The sequence below is a fragment of the Hippopotamus amphibius genome, chromosome 3 (assembly GCF_030028045.1).
Source record: "Hippopotamus amphibius kiboko isolate mHipAmp2 chromosome 3, mHipAmp2.hap2, whole genome shotgun sequence".
Classification (NCBI taxonomy): domain Eukaryota; kingdom Metazoa; phylum Chordata; class Mammalia; order Artiodactyla; family Hippopotamidae; genus Hippopotamus; species Hippopotamus amphibius.
In genome coordinates this window covers 67,935,991-67,951,975 of record NC_080188.1, presented here as the reverse complement: position 1 = coordinate 67,951,975, position 15,985 = coordinate 67,935,991, and the positions used below count along the sequence as shown (strand labels likewise).

At 37.2% G+C, this 15,985-nt stretch overlaps 1 protein-coding gene across 1 annotated transcript in view; it reads left to right on the top strand.

The window, feature by feature from the left end:
* The window catches only part of EIF4E (eukaryotic translation initiation factor 4E), a 39,350-nt gene that overhangs the window by 10,993 nt on the left and 12,372 nt on the right, over window positions 1–15,985 (top strand). Inside the window, exon 2 of the mRNA XM_057729681.1 lies at window positions 13,306–13,412. Within this exon, the coding sequence (XP_057585664.1) occupies window positions 13,306–13,412 (107 nt within the window). The remainder of the gene's footprint in view (window positions 1–13,305; window positions 13,413–15,985) is intronic.

The window sequence follows — 15,985 nt, the reverse complement described above, 5'->3', positions numbered from 1 at the left end:
GACATTTAAAAAGTAGCTTATTTTTGCATTCTGATTATAGAATATAGTGTTACAATTTTTCTATAACTAGGCAAAAAATGCCAGGAATAAACCTAGCAAGTTCTCAAATGCCAGAGCCTTCAAGTGCCTAGGAGTTATAAACCCTAACAATTAGTCTGCAAGATTCATAAATAAAAGCAGTACAACTCTGAGAGATACAATGGAGGACTTAAATGAAGTGAAGAATCATAATTTGCTTTTGAAAGAGTTAATGTTGGAAACGTTAATTTTTCCTAGATTTAATATGTAAAATCAGTATAAACTGAATTAAAATGCCAGAATCTTTACCAGTGGGGTGGAAAGCTACACTTTATACTGGGGTTCACAAGCTGGCCTTAGGGCTGCTTTTGTGTGGGCTGCTAGCTAAGAATGGTTTTTTTTGTTTTTGTTTTTTTAAATTTATTTATTTTATTTATTGGCTGCGTTGGGTCTTCCTTGCTGCACGCGGGCTTTCTCTAGTTGATGCGAACAGGGAATACTCTTGATTGTGGTGCACAGGCTCCTCATGGTAGTGGCTTCTCTTGTTGCAGAGCACGGGCTCTAGGTATGTGGGCTTCAATAGTTGCGGCACATGGGCTCAATAGTTGTGGCTCATGGGCTCTAGAGCATAGGCTCAATAGTTGTGGTGCACGGGCTTAGTTGCTTCGTGGCATGTGGAATTGTCCCAGAGCAGGGCTCAAACCCGTGTCCCCTGCATTGGCAGGCAGATTCTTAACCGCTGCGCCACCTAGGAAATCCAAGAATGGTTTTTATTTCAAAAGATTGTAAGCAAAACAGTGAATAAGTGATAGGAAGATTACCAGCCTGAAATATTTACTCTCTGGCCCTTCAGAGAAAAAGTTTGCAGGTTTATTTGAAAGAATAAACAAAAGAGAATTGGCAGTAAATTTTTGAAAAGGAGGAGAAAGGGGAAATGGAGAATTTTCCCTACAAGGAGAAAAAAACATTATTCAACAAAGGTAACTTTTAAAAAATGTGATACTGGTGCAAGTGGGGACTGAGATCCCTGGAACAGACTGAGCAGTCCAGAAGCAGACTCTATGTATATTTGAGCTGCAGTATAATTTTGTCATAATAAATTTGGAACATTCAGATCTGTGTGAAGAAAATAAAAATCATCTATAACCCCAAAAATATGTTTTCTGGTTAATATTTTGGTTTACTTGTTTGTGGATTTTTTTTCTCACCATGTTCCCTCTTTGTGCCTTTTACTTTCCTTTGACTTTTTAAAGAGCAATTTTAGGTTCACTATAAAATTGAAAGGAAGGTACAAAGGGTTCTGACATAGTCTCCCCTACAATCAACATTCCATGCCAGAGTGGTAGATTTGTTACACTGGATGAACCTACATTGACACATCATCATCACCCCAAGTCTGTAGTTTCCATCAGGATTCACTTTCAGCCTTGTACATTCTATAGGTTTGGATGTGAAATAACACATATTTATCATTATAGTTTCATACAGAGTAGTTTCACTGCCTAAAAAATCTTCTACTCTCTGTTCATCCCTTCCTCCTCCCTAACCCTTCCTCAGCAACCACTAATCTTTTTACTGTCCCTGTAGTTTTGTCTTTTCCAGAAATACAGTTCTTACCATATAGTTGTTTAATATAGTATATAACCTCTTAAGGCTCTTATACTAATTTACATATGGGAGGATGCTGGGGGAAATACGTCTTAGCTAAAAAGAGACCTGGGAACTGAATATTTGGATACTAAAAGGAAGAATAAAGTATCATGAAGTCTATTTACATAAGTAACTTAAATAACATTCTTAGAGTTAATTATTTGTATCCATAAAAGAGAGCTTTTATATATGCTTACCTGTATTTCTAAGATATTTTAATCCCATAGGCATTTAGTACACTGTCTTGCATAATATAAAATCAGTATAATTAATCATTGGCATTTACTTGCTTTTTTCCCTAGTAGTGGGATTTTGTGCGTGTGTGCGTGCATGCATGCATGTTGAAAGAGTGAAGTGTACCATTTATGCCTTTTTTCTAATTTATTTGCAGTGGTATGCACTTGGAAGATAGTGAAGGTGTTGAACCTCAGGCTGTGGTGCAAAGCATAGTACATACTTTAGGGTTATGCTGCCTGGAAAGAGTACATGTAGTTTATTATCCGATTCTGGTCACTTGGGAGAGTGAACAAGGGTTCCAGTAGTAATAATTATGCTGAAACAAATAGGTAAAATTTGGACATGTAGTATCTCTAGCTATGAATGTTGATAGTCCTGCAATAAAATGCAGAATATAGATAGGACATGTTAACTTCCCAGAGCTTAAATTTGAAGAGTGGAGAGAATAGTAGTTTCATAGTATTGTGAAGATTGAATATATTGAGATAATGTATATAAAAATATGTAGCCCATTGCTTGTTAATCAACTGCCTAGTAAATGTTACCTATCAAGTAAAACCTCATAGTTTGGTAGAAGAGTGAGGATTGGTGTAACCACTTTAAAAATCATAAAGCACTACCATCTTTTTCTGTTCTTACTTTGCTTACCCTTCTGTTCATTACTTCATATCTTTATTTAATGTACGCGAGTGAGTCAGAAATTATCCGCACTCTGGTTATGTTGAAACTTCTGTTGCCCACACTGTCTTATGAGCGCTTTCCGTTCAAGGCTGCTGTCTCCCCAGTCACTGCTGTGCAGGTGTGAACGTGTTACATCAGTTCACTTGTAACTACAGTGCAAGCAAAAATGGATGGCCCACTTGTAATTTGCATGAAAGAAGAGCATCGTGCAGTGGTTCATTTTTTTGTGGTCTGAGGGTGTACCTGGTGCTGTTATTTATTGAAGACGGACTCCTGTCCACATCCATGGCTGATGACAATACGTGAAATGATTCTGTCAAATAGACAAGTGACAGTAGATTATGTGGCAAATCATTTGCAAATCACTCATGACTCAAAGGTTCAGCAATCAACAGTGCTCATTACAGTGAGATATTTATTGAAGAGCTGAAGCCTAAACTTCGAATTAAATGCAGAGGACTGCTATCCAAGGGCGTTGTGATCTTGAATGACAATGCACATCTGCACACTTCTGCCGACACTGTTGATACTGCAAAAACTTCGTTTTGAGGTGTTAAAGCGTCCTCCCTATAGTTCTGATCTTGCTCCATCAGACTTTCACCTGTTTGGTCTGGTGTAAGCCGCCCTTCGAGGACAAAGATTCACTTCTGATGAAGAAGTGAAGACAGCAGTGCATTCGTGGCTTGCACCTCAGCCTAAAACATTTTCTAATGAGGGAATACGAAAGCTTGTTGACAGATGGAGAAAGTGTATTGAAAAGCAAGGAGATTACGTCAAAAAATAACTTATTTGTTTGTTCTAAAAGTTAATTAAGTTCTACAGCCTGAGTGTGGATAATTTTTGACACCCTCATATGTAGTGTCTTCAGTTTACTGAAATGTTGGGTTATTTATTTATTTTTTTGTGTGTGGCACACGGGCTTAGTTGCTTCGCGGCATGTGGGATCTTCCTGGAGCTGGGATCGAACCCGTGACCTCTGCATTGGCAGGCGGATTCTTAACCACTGCGCCACCTAGGAAGCCCGAAATGTTGGGTTATTAACTGGTAGAGATAATTGTAGCTGTCTTGGCCATAATAGCATTTACAGTTTTTAAACCTTTCTTTTTTAAGTTATTTATTTATTTATGGATGCATTGGGTCTTAGTTGCAGCATGCAGGATCTTTTGTTGCAGCATGTGGGTTTTCTCTTCTCTAGTTGTGGTGCACAGGCTCCAGGGTGCATGGGCTTTGTAGTTTGCTGCATGTGAGCTCAGTAATTGTGGCATGCGGGCTTACTTGCGCCACAATATGTGGGATTGTAGTTCCAGACAAGGGATCAAACTGCCTTTCCTGCATTGGAATGTGGATTCTTTACCACTGGACCACCAGGGAAGTCCCAGCATTTACATTTTTATTAAAGCCACAAACGGTGTTTGCAGTTCAGCTAAAAAAATAGTGAAGCAAGGAAGGGGAATATAAGGAAGTGCTACTGGAGACGAGTTACCAGTAATATTGTTATCTGTTATTTGGTACTATGGTGTTTTGCCCCAAATCATGTATCTAAATGGCAGAGTTGGGATTCCAACCTGGGTAGCATGGCTCCAGAGTGTGTAATCTAAACCAGTGTCTCTCATACTCTGGTAGAAAACTAGTTTGTTTTTTGCTTTGTTTTTAAACAGTTTCCAATCCAATGTTTTGTGAAGTGATAACAATAGGATAAAGAGATGAAAAAATGCATACAAAATATAAGCCTGAATTTTATATTATTAGTTTGAACAAACGTAAAAATACTGTCAAATTACCATAAGTTTTCTAAATGTTTACTTTCCATTTCTATGCTTAACCTGGTTGTAGACTAGAACCTGCACAAGGTCTGATTTTGAGTGCTTTAAACCATTTTTAGTGCGAGGGAACTATTGATATTTGTGTACTTTTTTTTTTTTCTTTTTTTAGTCGCGCTGTGTGGCTTGCCAGATCTCAGTTCCCCAACAGGGATTGAACCTGGGTCAAGGCAGTGAAAGCCCAGAATCCTAACTAACTACTAGGCCACCAGGAAACTCCCAATATTTGTGTACTTCAAATGAAGGCATAGGTGATTGGTTGTCCTGAGGGGAAGGCTCCTTATATTTCTACAAGAGATAGTTTGTAAGTGTGTTTGGGCTGAGGGTTGCTAAGAAATCTGTGTTCATAGCCATGGATTTTGCACACCTTGGTTTTGGAATTTAAGTAGTGTAGATTTGAACATGGCTTGAAGAAGGAATCTAAATTTTGTAGTCAGATTAGAGAAAATCCCACAGAAATGGTGCTAGATCTGGGAAATACCTAGCTTTGTAATATTAAGATTGTACTACAAGGTTAATAATTGTGCCTGATACGGGGGCTGGTTTTTGCAGAATGAAGTAAAAAGCTGCGTGAAGTTTTTTGCAGCTAATTGTTAGACTTGTCATACTCTTGTTTGACTTTATTTCTTCCCCTTCAACTTTACTTTTTTCTTTTGCTACAACTGGTACTAAGCCCTGGGATTACTAAATTATTATACTGTACTTTAAATTTTTTTTAAAAATTGAAGTATAGTTAATGTACAACGTTGTGTTAGATTCTGGTGTGCAGCACAGTGATTCAGTTTAATATGTATATATATGTATAGATGTCTGTATTGTTTTCCATTATAGATTGTTACAAGATATTAAGTATAGTTCTCTGTGCTATATAGTAGGACCTTGTTATCTGTTTTATGTACAGTAGTTTGTATCTGCTAATTTCAAACTCTTATTCTCCCCCTCCATACATTTTTATTTAACTCTCATAAACTCAGCAAATCCAAAATCAGGTTTAATACCTTGTGCTTAAACTGGTTGTCTCTTCAGTTCCGTTACTTGTATTTGTATTTAATCACTTTGACCTGTCAAGTAGTGGCTTCCATTGCTTACATGTGGAAAGGTACAATTTTAGCCTGACCTTTGAGGCTTTTTACAGTCCTGCTCCAGCCTACCATTCTAGCTCTAGCTTTCATGAAACGTCACTTTCAGACTCCCTGGTTCCTTAGTATCTTCTAGATAAACACTGTACCATCTGATGGCTTTACTTGCCATTCTACCCACCTGAAAAACAGTGGTTTTTCACTTGCACATTGTCTTTTTTAGGTTAAAATTGTATTTGATTACTTTGAATAGCCGTCGTCTTTTAAATTAGCCTTTCCTGGTTTGTCTGGGTAATTTTCAAACCTAGAAGTATTGATAAAACATGGATATTTAAACTGTAGTTTCCAGTGAAATTTACTTTTGGGGGGAGACCACCAAGCTGAGAGAGTAGGTACAGGGATGTTGTGGGACTTCGCAGTAGAGAATTTTGTTTTTGAACTGGATGTAGGGAATTCTCTGGTAGTACGCTGGTTAGGACTCTTGAGATTTCACTGCCCAGGGCGCCAGTTCGATCTCTGGTCAGGAACTAAGATCCCGCAAGTCGAGTGGTGTGGCTGAAAAACCAAAAAACCTGAATGTAAATTTAAAACTATTTTACTCTCTGCTCTGTAGGAAGCAACCATACAAGTGACAGTTTGTAAAAAGTTTCCATACATGTAATGTTATAATCTTATTTACTTCTTTGATAATCTCATAATTAAAAGTCTCATTAAATCCATTTTAAACCTGTCCCATGAAATAGCTGTTACGGTTTTCAGGGAGAATTTTGTGAAGTTGGTGCTACGAGCATTACATAGTCCTCCTGTACCTACCTAGTTTTTGGTGATCCTAAGTCTCAGATACCTTAGTAGTTAATAGCCTTACAAAGAATTTTAAGAGGAGATGTAATTTCAAAATACTTTGTTCAATTTAATTAATTAATTAATATTTATTTATTGGGCTGCACCGGGTCTTAGCTGTGGCATGTGGCATCTAGCTCCCTGACCAGGGATCAAACCAGGGCCCCCTGCTTTGGGAGTGTGGAGTCTTAGCCACTGGACTATGAGGGAAGTCCCTAATTTTAAATTCAATTTATATTAAAAATACTTAGCAAAGTAAGATAAGTAATGAATAATTTGGAGGTTTATTATAGTTATTTGAGGTTTATGTGTAACAGGATTGACCTGAAAGATTTTTTTTCAGGGTTGGTTTTTGTTTGTTTGTTGTGTTTCTTTGTTTTTTGGTTTCTTTGTTTTTTTGTTTGTTGGTTGGTTTTTTTGTTTGTTTGCTTTTTGTGTTTTTTTTGGTCACACTGCAGGCTTGTGGGATTTTAGTTCCGGGACCAGGGATTGATCCAGGCCAAGGCGGTGAAAGCACCCAGTTAAACCCTTGGACCACCAGGGAATTCCCCTTTTTAGGGTTCTTTTAAAAATATATTGGGTTGAACAAAAAGTTCGTTTGGGTTTTCCCATAACACCTCTCGGAACCACCTTTTTAGCCAACCCAATATTTCTTCATTCTTATTTGGCATATGTCTATAGTTAGAAATCATTTTTGATCAAAGAGGTTATTTTATTTTTAATAATTATTTATTTATTTGGCTGTGCTGGGTCTTAGTTACAGCATGTGGAATCTAGTTCTCTGACCAGGGATTGAACCCGACCCCCTCGCGTTGGGAGCGCAGAGTCTTAACCGCTGCACCACCAGGGAAGTCCCTGGTCAAAGAATTTAATATAGCACGGCCATCATTCTGGACATTATTTCTTATTATATATATTACCATGTATTCGAAAGGTATAGGGTTTTGAGAGTGATTCATGTGATCACTGTCTTGCTGTGGTGATCATTTCCCAGGCACATACACACAAACCTTATCAAGTTGTTCATTTTAAATATGTGCAGTTTGATTGTATGTCATTTATACCACAATAAAGCTATTTTTCTTAAAAAGAAGGTGGGGTATCGGGGATTGGAATTTTCCCATAGAGTAGACCACGGCCATAGAAATTAACCCTGAAAGTTTAAAATAACGTTTACAAGGTTCTTACATTTGTTTTGCTTTATCTAAGTTGAAAATAAAAAGTAAAAAAGCATCTTGATTATTTATATCAAAGTTAAAGAGATTTTTAACAAAAAAGAATAAGTTGAAAGAAATAAAATTTTATAATGAGGCATGTCTAGGTAGTCTCAAACAAACCAAAAAATTTTCCTTTACAATAATTTGCAACATAATTGCAGAATCAAGAAGCTTACAGGGTGGGGACTTCCCTGGTGCTTCAGTGGTTAAGCCTTCCAGTGCAGGGGTGCTAAGATCCCACATGCCTTGCAGGCCAAAAAAGCAAACCATGAAACAGAAGCAATATTGTAACAAATTCAGTAAAGACTTTAAAAGTGGTTCACTTCAAAAAAAAAAAAAAAGCTTACAAGGTGAATGGTTTATGGTAAGCTTTTTGATTTAAATTTCTACAGATTAGGAATGGATTGTTGTGATAAGTACATGGCCATAGCAAAATATTACCTGAGAAAATTTGTACTGAGAAGATATGCCCTTTTAATATGACTTTTAATATTAATGTTTTCATAAGTAATTTCTATCATGAAAGTGATTTCTGAATCTTACTGGGTTCAGTCTGTACCATGTGAATGAGTATTTTTGTAGAGTATTTTGAGTATTTTCTATTCTGTCATGGAAACAATTGGCTGTTAATCACTTTTGCTTTATTAAGAGGATTTAAGAAGTTCAAATAAGTTTAAAAATTTGAACATTTATTAAACTGTAGATAGTAACTTAAAAGGCTAAAAAAAGATGGGAATTCCCTGGCAGTGCAGTGGTTAGGACTCCATGCTTCCACTGAAGAGGGCACGGGTTCAATCCTTGCTTAGGGAACTTGGATCCCGCATGCCACACAGTGTGGCCAAGGGTAAAGAAAAAAGGCTAAAAAAGAAATATCAATACTGTGCTTACATTAAAAAAAGATTTCAAATACTGAAAAGATTGTCTGTGGTTAATAAACGATTTTTCCAAAATGTTTTAGAGCATTTGTCTTAAAACCTAGCATATTTATGTAATATTAGAAGCAAAGACTGAAAGATTTTAAACTAGTATACTTATTCATACATCCACACAATTATTTAACGATGAGGAGCTATTTTTTTTTAGCAGGTGTAAAAATAATGCTTTAAAATTGCAAATGATGTGCAAACATGTCACCCCTCAAAAAATTAGGCAGGAAGAGTTAATGGAAAATCTGTTTATTATTTGGAGACCTCCCTGTGGTTCAGTGGTTAGGACTCTGTGCTTCCACTGCCGGGGGCATGGGTTCAATCCCTGCTCAGGGAACTGGGATCCTGCATGCCTCACAGCATGGTCAGAAAATTTAAAAAGTAAAAGAAAAATATCTTTTATTCACACATCCAACCTCACCAGTCTATATATACCCAGTCCTTTGGTAGGAGCATCATTATTTTAAACTCCACGATTTATCATTATTATTCCTTTAAATTGTTAATAGTCTTTTATATATTTACCCACACATTTACCTTCTCCAGTGCTTCTCATTCTTTTTTACACTTCTGTTCTCCCATTGGGGAACTTTTCCCTCTAGCCTGAAACTTTCCTTTGGTGTTCCTCTTACTTTGGACCTCCAGGTGTGAGAGTGTGTTTGTGTATGTACATGTGTCTGTGTGAGTCTGTCTTTACTTCTCTATTTCTGAAGGATATTTTCCCTAGGCACTGAATTTTTAAAAGAAATTAATTAACTAATTAATTAATTTATTTTCCTGTGTCAGGTCTTAGTTGAGGCATGTGGGGTCTTTGTTGCGATGTGTGGGATCTTTTAGTTGCGGCATGTGAACTCTTAGTTGTGGCAAGTGGGATCTAGCTCCCTGACCAGGGATCAAACCCAGGCCCCCTGAAGTGGGGGTACGGAGGCTTAGCCACTGGACCATGAGGGACGTCCCCTTCTAGGCACTGAATTCTAAGTTGACAGTTTTTTCAGTTTTTCCCCTTCAGCACAAGGATTTTACTCTGTTGTCTGCTGACTTCCATAACTTCTTTTGAGAAGTTTGCAGTTAATTCTTATTGCTCTTTTGAAAGTAATGTGTATGTCTTTTTTTTTTCCCTAACTGCTTTTAATATTGCCTCCTTTTCTTTAGTTTATAGTAGTTTGAGTCTAATGTGCCCAGTTATAGTTTTTTTGTATTTATACTGCTTGGAGTTCCCTCAGCTTTTTAAATCTGACTTGAGTTCCTTGTGTATATTGGTAAATTTTGATTCTTTCTCTATTGCTTCTATCCTGTTCTCTGTCATTTTGTTCTTGAACTTTGTAACCATCTTGACATTTCTTACCATCTGTTTTCCCCCTTCTGTGATTATTTGAATATTTTCTATTGACCTGTCTTCGAAGTTCACTTGTCTTACATTCTGCTGAGTTCAGTTTCTTGTTATTCATTCAATAAGCTGTTAATTTCAGACACTGTAGTTGGCAGTTCATTAATGTCTCTTTCTTTTTTCTTTTTTAAAATTTATTTATTTATTGTATTGGCCGTGTTGGGTCTTTTTTTTTTTTTGCTGTGCGTGGGCTTTCTTTAGTTGTGGTGAGCAGGGGCTACTCTTCGTTGTGGTGCACAGGCTGCTTATCGCCGTGGCTTCTCTTGTGGAGCACCGGCTCTTAGGCGTGTGGGCTTCAGTAGTTGCAGCACATGGGCTCAATAGTTGTGGCTCATGGGCTCTAAAGCGCAGGCTCAATAGTTGTGGCGCACGGGCTTAGTTGCTCCGTGGCACGTGGGATCTTCCTGCAGCAGGGATCGATCCTGTGTCCGCTGCATTGGCAGGCGGATTTTTAACCACTGCAGCACCTAGGAAGTCCTCTGTTTGTTTCTTTTAAAAAATTGATTTCAATTCCCTTCTCAAATACTCCTGTTTTTTCTATCCCTTTTCCCATCTTCTATTTTGTTTGTTTGTTTATATTTTTGGCCATGCTACGTGGCTTGTTGGATCTTAGTTCCCTGACCAGGGATCAAACCCAGCCCCAGCAGTGAAAGCACCAAGTCCCAACCACTAGACCACCAGGAAATTCCCTCCATCTTCTATTTTACCATAGTAATCGTAGTTATTAAGACTTTGTCTGCTAACTCTGTTATCTGGATCATGTGTCTGTTATCTGGGTGTCTTTCTATGGACAGTTTAATCTCTTGATCATTAGTTGCTGTAAAAATTTTTGTTTGCAAGGTATTATAGATAATATTCATAGAGGCTCAGGCTTAGGTTATTTTCCTCTGAAGAGTATAGGGTTTGGTTCTTGGGGCAGTTAATTTATTTATCAGTAGGTTACCTTTATCCTGTCAGGGATTAGTTTTAAGATTTATTAGGCATATGGGGTCTTCCTTGGTGGCGCAGTGATTGGGAGTCAGCCTGCCAATGCAGGGGACACGAGTTTGATCCCTTGTCTGGGAAGATCCCACGTGCCTTGGAGCAAGTAACAGTAAAGCCCGTGCCACAACTACTGAGCCCACGTGCCACAACTACTGAAGCCCATGCACCTAGAGCCTATGCTCTGAAACAAGAGAAGCCACTGCAATGAGAAGCCCACGTACCGCAACAAAGAGTAGCCCCCACTCTCCACAACTAGAGAAAGCCCGTGTGCAGCAACGAAGATCCAATGCAGTCATAAATAAATAAATAAATAAATAAATAAATATCTTTTTCTTAAAGCTCTTTATTGGAATATAATTGCTTTACACTGTAGTGCCAGTTTTTGCTGTATAACAAAGTGAATCATCTGTATTTATACATAATATCCCCATATCCCCTCCCTCCTGTGACTCCCTCCCACCCGCCCTATCCCACCCCTCTAAGTCATCACCCATCATCGAGTTGATCTCCCTGTATTATGCAGCAACTTCCTACTAGCTATCAGTTTTACATTTGGGTAGTGTATATATGTCAGTGTTACTCTCTCACTTAGTCCCAGCTTCCCCTTCGCTTCCCCACCCCGTGTCTTCAAGTCCGTTCTCTACATCTGCATCTTTATTCTTGCCCTGTCACTGGGTTCATCAGTACCATTTTTTTAGATTCTATATATATGTTAGCATACGGTATTTGTTTTTCTCTTTCTGGCTTACTTTGCTCTGTATGACAGACTCTGGGTCCATCCACCTCACTACAAATATGTATTTAAAAAAATAGATTTGTTAGACATGTATTTTACCTGATACCTAGGACATGGCCTTTCTAGTATTTCATCTGAAAGCTGAGGATTTTCAACCATCCACTCTGGTTGGGTCTGAACTTAGTCTTCCAAATGCAGTTCAGCCTCTGAAGTCTTGGCTCAGCTGTTCTCTGGTAGGCTACCCAAAGTTGCACTCTGAACATCTCAGTTTAGGAGCCACAGCCAAGGATTTGAGGAATTATTTACATAGATTTTTGAGGCTCACTCGTCCGTAGCTCACTTTTCTTTGATACCCTTTCCCCCAAACCCAGCTGCCTTTTCAGTCACTAACTGTTCCCTGTTTTCTCTGTTCACTCAGACTGCCTCTGTCTGGAGACCATCATTAATTGTAAGCTAGTAGAGTAAGGAATGGCATTTGGTAATGATCATCTATTTGAAGATTTAAATTGATTGTGATGAGAAAATGCTGGTAAAAGTGATTGGTGATATTAAGGCACTAGCTACTATATGTAAATTTCAGGGCCCTAACTACTCTGTGTAAACATTTAAAATTATTCAGTTAAGTAATCAAGCCAATAAGTTCCTATTGCATATAGCATTGTGATCATTGGCATTACAATCGTGAGTAAAATCAAGATAAAGCCCTTGCTATGAGTGACTTCATAGGCTAGTAAAAAGTAGTTACTGGAGGTGTCTTGTTGATAAGAAAAAATGTATTTTATTTTGTAAAATGTGTATCACCTGTCTGCTCTGAAGTCTTTTTTTAGATCATAAGTCTCTGATTTACAAAATGTGAACATGTCTCTATTGTTTTGCTGGTTCGGTTTAAGTATGATATCCAAACACTTATTGCAGTACCCTCCTGTTTTGTATCAGCTTTTGTTTCAGCTTCTGGTCCCTTTTCTTAGCTTTTTGTTGATACCAATTTACAATAGGGTGAAGAGTTATATGGGTTAATGTGGAGAACACGTATTATACTCAGGCTCCTTTTTTCCCTGACATTTTTAGATAACAGTGTTAATTATGTCCAGCCTAGAAGAAGATTTAAATTCAAGCCAATGTGCAGATTTTTTGCTTAGGACCAACTGAAAATGACAGAAATTGCTGAACTTTGTTACCATATGTAATAACAGTATGACACAAAGGCAAGGACCTGTGTGGTATTGCCTTGATGACTTTATAAAGATTTGTGTGTGCGTGTCATTGTAATATAGTTAATATACCCTCCAAATTTTAGTTGTACCCACTCTGCCCCCAGCCATTCACAGCGCTTGGTATGTTAAGAAAGGTACTTGATTTTCCCAACTTTTTTGCGTAGTGTCTAGCAATCTTATATTAAAATATGTAAGTGGAAGGTAACAATATATAAAATTATTGTTATTATATTTAAAATTTTCTTTTGCTCTTAATGAAAAGATGCTAAAATGAAGAGTCTGGTTCTTATAGTTTGGTCTGTGGTCTATTTTATCAAATGCTTCTACTGTAATTCATTCTTAAAAAAAATGATGTGGACAATATTGTTTCAAATTTATTTAGAGCATTGCTGTCATAGAAAGTAATTTTTCACAACATTGTAAATTTACTATTTCAATAAAAATTTAAAAATAAAGAAATTTCTTAATGTTATATTTCTTCATGTTAAGAAGTTTATGATGTTTATTTTCCACTAGGAAACCACCCCTACTCCTAATCCCCCACCTACAGAAGAAGAGAAAACAGAATCTAATCAGGAGGTTGCTAACCCAGAACACTATATTAAACATCCTTTACAAAACAGGTAAGCTTTCTGACACATAGGTTTTCTGCCTTAGGCAGCAAGGTAAATGGTGAATGAGACAGGTTTAGAGGGAGAGGTTAGATGAGACTAGTTTTAGATATGTTAGGTGAAAGATTCCATTTTCATTCGGATAGCTTCTGTCTAGCGTACAGTTTTATGTGTACATCTTGAGCTCAGAAAGTAGAACTTTGAAAGAGTGGTTTGAAATTCATTGGTTTGGTAATTGATGCTAATTTAAACCACAGTAGTAATGAGTTCTCTTAAGTGAACTTGACTCACAACAGAGGCTTGGAATATTAGCACATAGGGGATTTTTTTGATTAAGAATGCCTATGAAGAGAACAGATTTGTGGTTGCCAAATGGGAGGGGGGATGGTTTGGGAGTTTGGGATTAGCAGGTGCAAACTGGTAGCTATAGAATGGATAAACAACAAAGTCCTACTGTATAGCACAGAGAACTATATTCAGTATCTTGTGATAAACCATAATGGAGAATATATAACTGAGTCACTTTGCTGTACAGCAGAAATTAACATAACATTGTAAATCAACTATATGTCAGTAAAATTAAAAAAAAAAAGAACTCCTGTGAAGGGTATAGACATATACACTGTATAAACTAGGACAGAGTGCTGGTCATGGAAACCAAGAAAATGGTTTATTTTAAGGACAAGAAACAGCACATGTGCCACAAGTATTCATTGGATTGAACAATAAGTCCTTGCTAACACTGGAGAAAGTTTAATAGAGCAGATGATGGAAAAAGATTGGCATAGTTTGAAGAGTGAATAGAAAGTATACAAATGTATAGAGCAGGAATAGGCAATTTGAATTTAGTCTGTGAAGGATAAAAGAGAGCTAGGGGATATGGAGTCTGGAGATTGGTTGGTTTGTATTTAAGAGAAGTTTGCTGGGGAAAAGAGGAGAGTTTAGGATGAGTTAAGTTTTCATAGTTACAGTGTAGTAGTTTAATAGTTCAGGATGTGGTTTTTCCTATCTCCACCCTACCACTTCCCAGTGTGTTTGTGTTTTTACTTAATTGTCTTTCTGGTTTATATGATGAAAATTAACATGAATTCACTGAGAGCTGATGGTGGGAAGAAAGTGGCAAGTCAGAAACATTGTAAGAATCTGGAGGAAAGTAAATTGGAATTAACTTTTGAGGATCTTTAATTCCTTTCGTTAAAGGAATTAATTGCTGAGAATCCTCAGTTCCTTTCATTTCCCCACTCCCAGGCCTTTTACTCTCTTTACTTTAAAGATCCCGCAAGACTGTATAATTGTTTCATTTATATGAAAAATGTGTTGTCCCTTTATTTTTTATCATTTTTTCGTTATCATGGTATATCTGTTGCAGTAGTTTTTTCATAAGAGACCTGTGGTTCAGCATATCCTACAGTGAGGAACAAAGCAGTTTTCTAGACGATGAGAATTGTCAGCTAGTAAGTGAGATATGAAAGGTCAGATAGTCCATAAAGGGTAAAAATTCTTCCTCAGGAAAGCATTGTGCCAAAGGTAATAAGTTGAGCAATTGATTAGTGGCAATATTGTTTAGTTAACCTAGCAGGAGTACCAAAACCTTTAAAGTATTTTTTTTCATCTTTTCAGTGGTACCATGTAAAAAACTGTTTTCTGACTGTAAACACAGTTCTTAGTGTTGCTGTTGTTGTGGGGAAAGGTAATCAAGATGTATATATCCCTCTTAGCTTAAATGAAATCTGAGAAGAGATTTCCTGAAAGGTGTCCTCATCAGTGACCAAACTGATTAAATCCTAAAATGAAGTCTATAAGGATTTCAGTTTCTCTATAAATTCTATTTCTTGTGTAAAATAGTATCATATGGAAAATTATCCTAAGACGGTTCTGATTTTGGTAGTTTCTTCTTTAGTTACTTTTTGTAAACATTGCAGAATGTTAAAAAAAAAAAACCCACTGTAATTATTATAAGAAAGATTAAATCATTGGGGTACAAAGTGTATAAAGTTCTTTGCTTTCCTCTGATACATTCTTCCCCATTTTGCTTTTCTCTACTTCCCAGAATAGTCAGTGTTAAAAATTTTGGTTTGTATTTTCTAAAACTTTTCAATGTGCATATATATACTGTTTTTATACAGATGACCATACTGTTGAGTTTTTTGTTTGTATATGCAAATTTTGACTCATTATTTTAAGCCACTGCTTTGTATTAAATGAATACATAGTCATGTATTTTATCAGGCTTACATTAATGTATATATAGATTTTTTTTCTATTTACAAACAGTGCTGTAACGTATGTGGCCTTATATATTTTTTTGCACTTGTGTAAATATATCTAGGGTAAAATTTCAGCATTCTTAGCTTAAAGACTACCCTTTAGGGGGCTTGCTAGGTGGCACAGTGGTTAAGAATCCACCTGCTAATGCACGGGACATGGGTTTGATCGCTGTTCCAGGAAGATCCCACATGCCACAGAGCAACTGAGCCTGTGCACCACAACAATTGAGCCTGTGCTTTAGAGCCCATGAGCCACAACTGTTGAGCCCATGTGCCACAACTGCTGAAACCCATGCACCTAGAGCCCGTGCTCCGCAA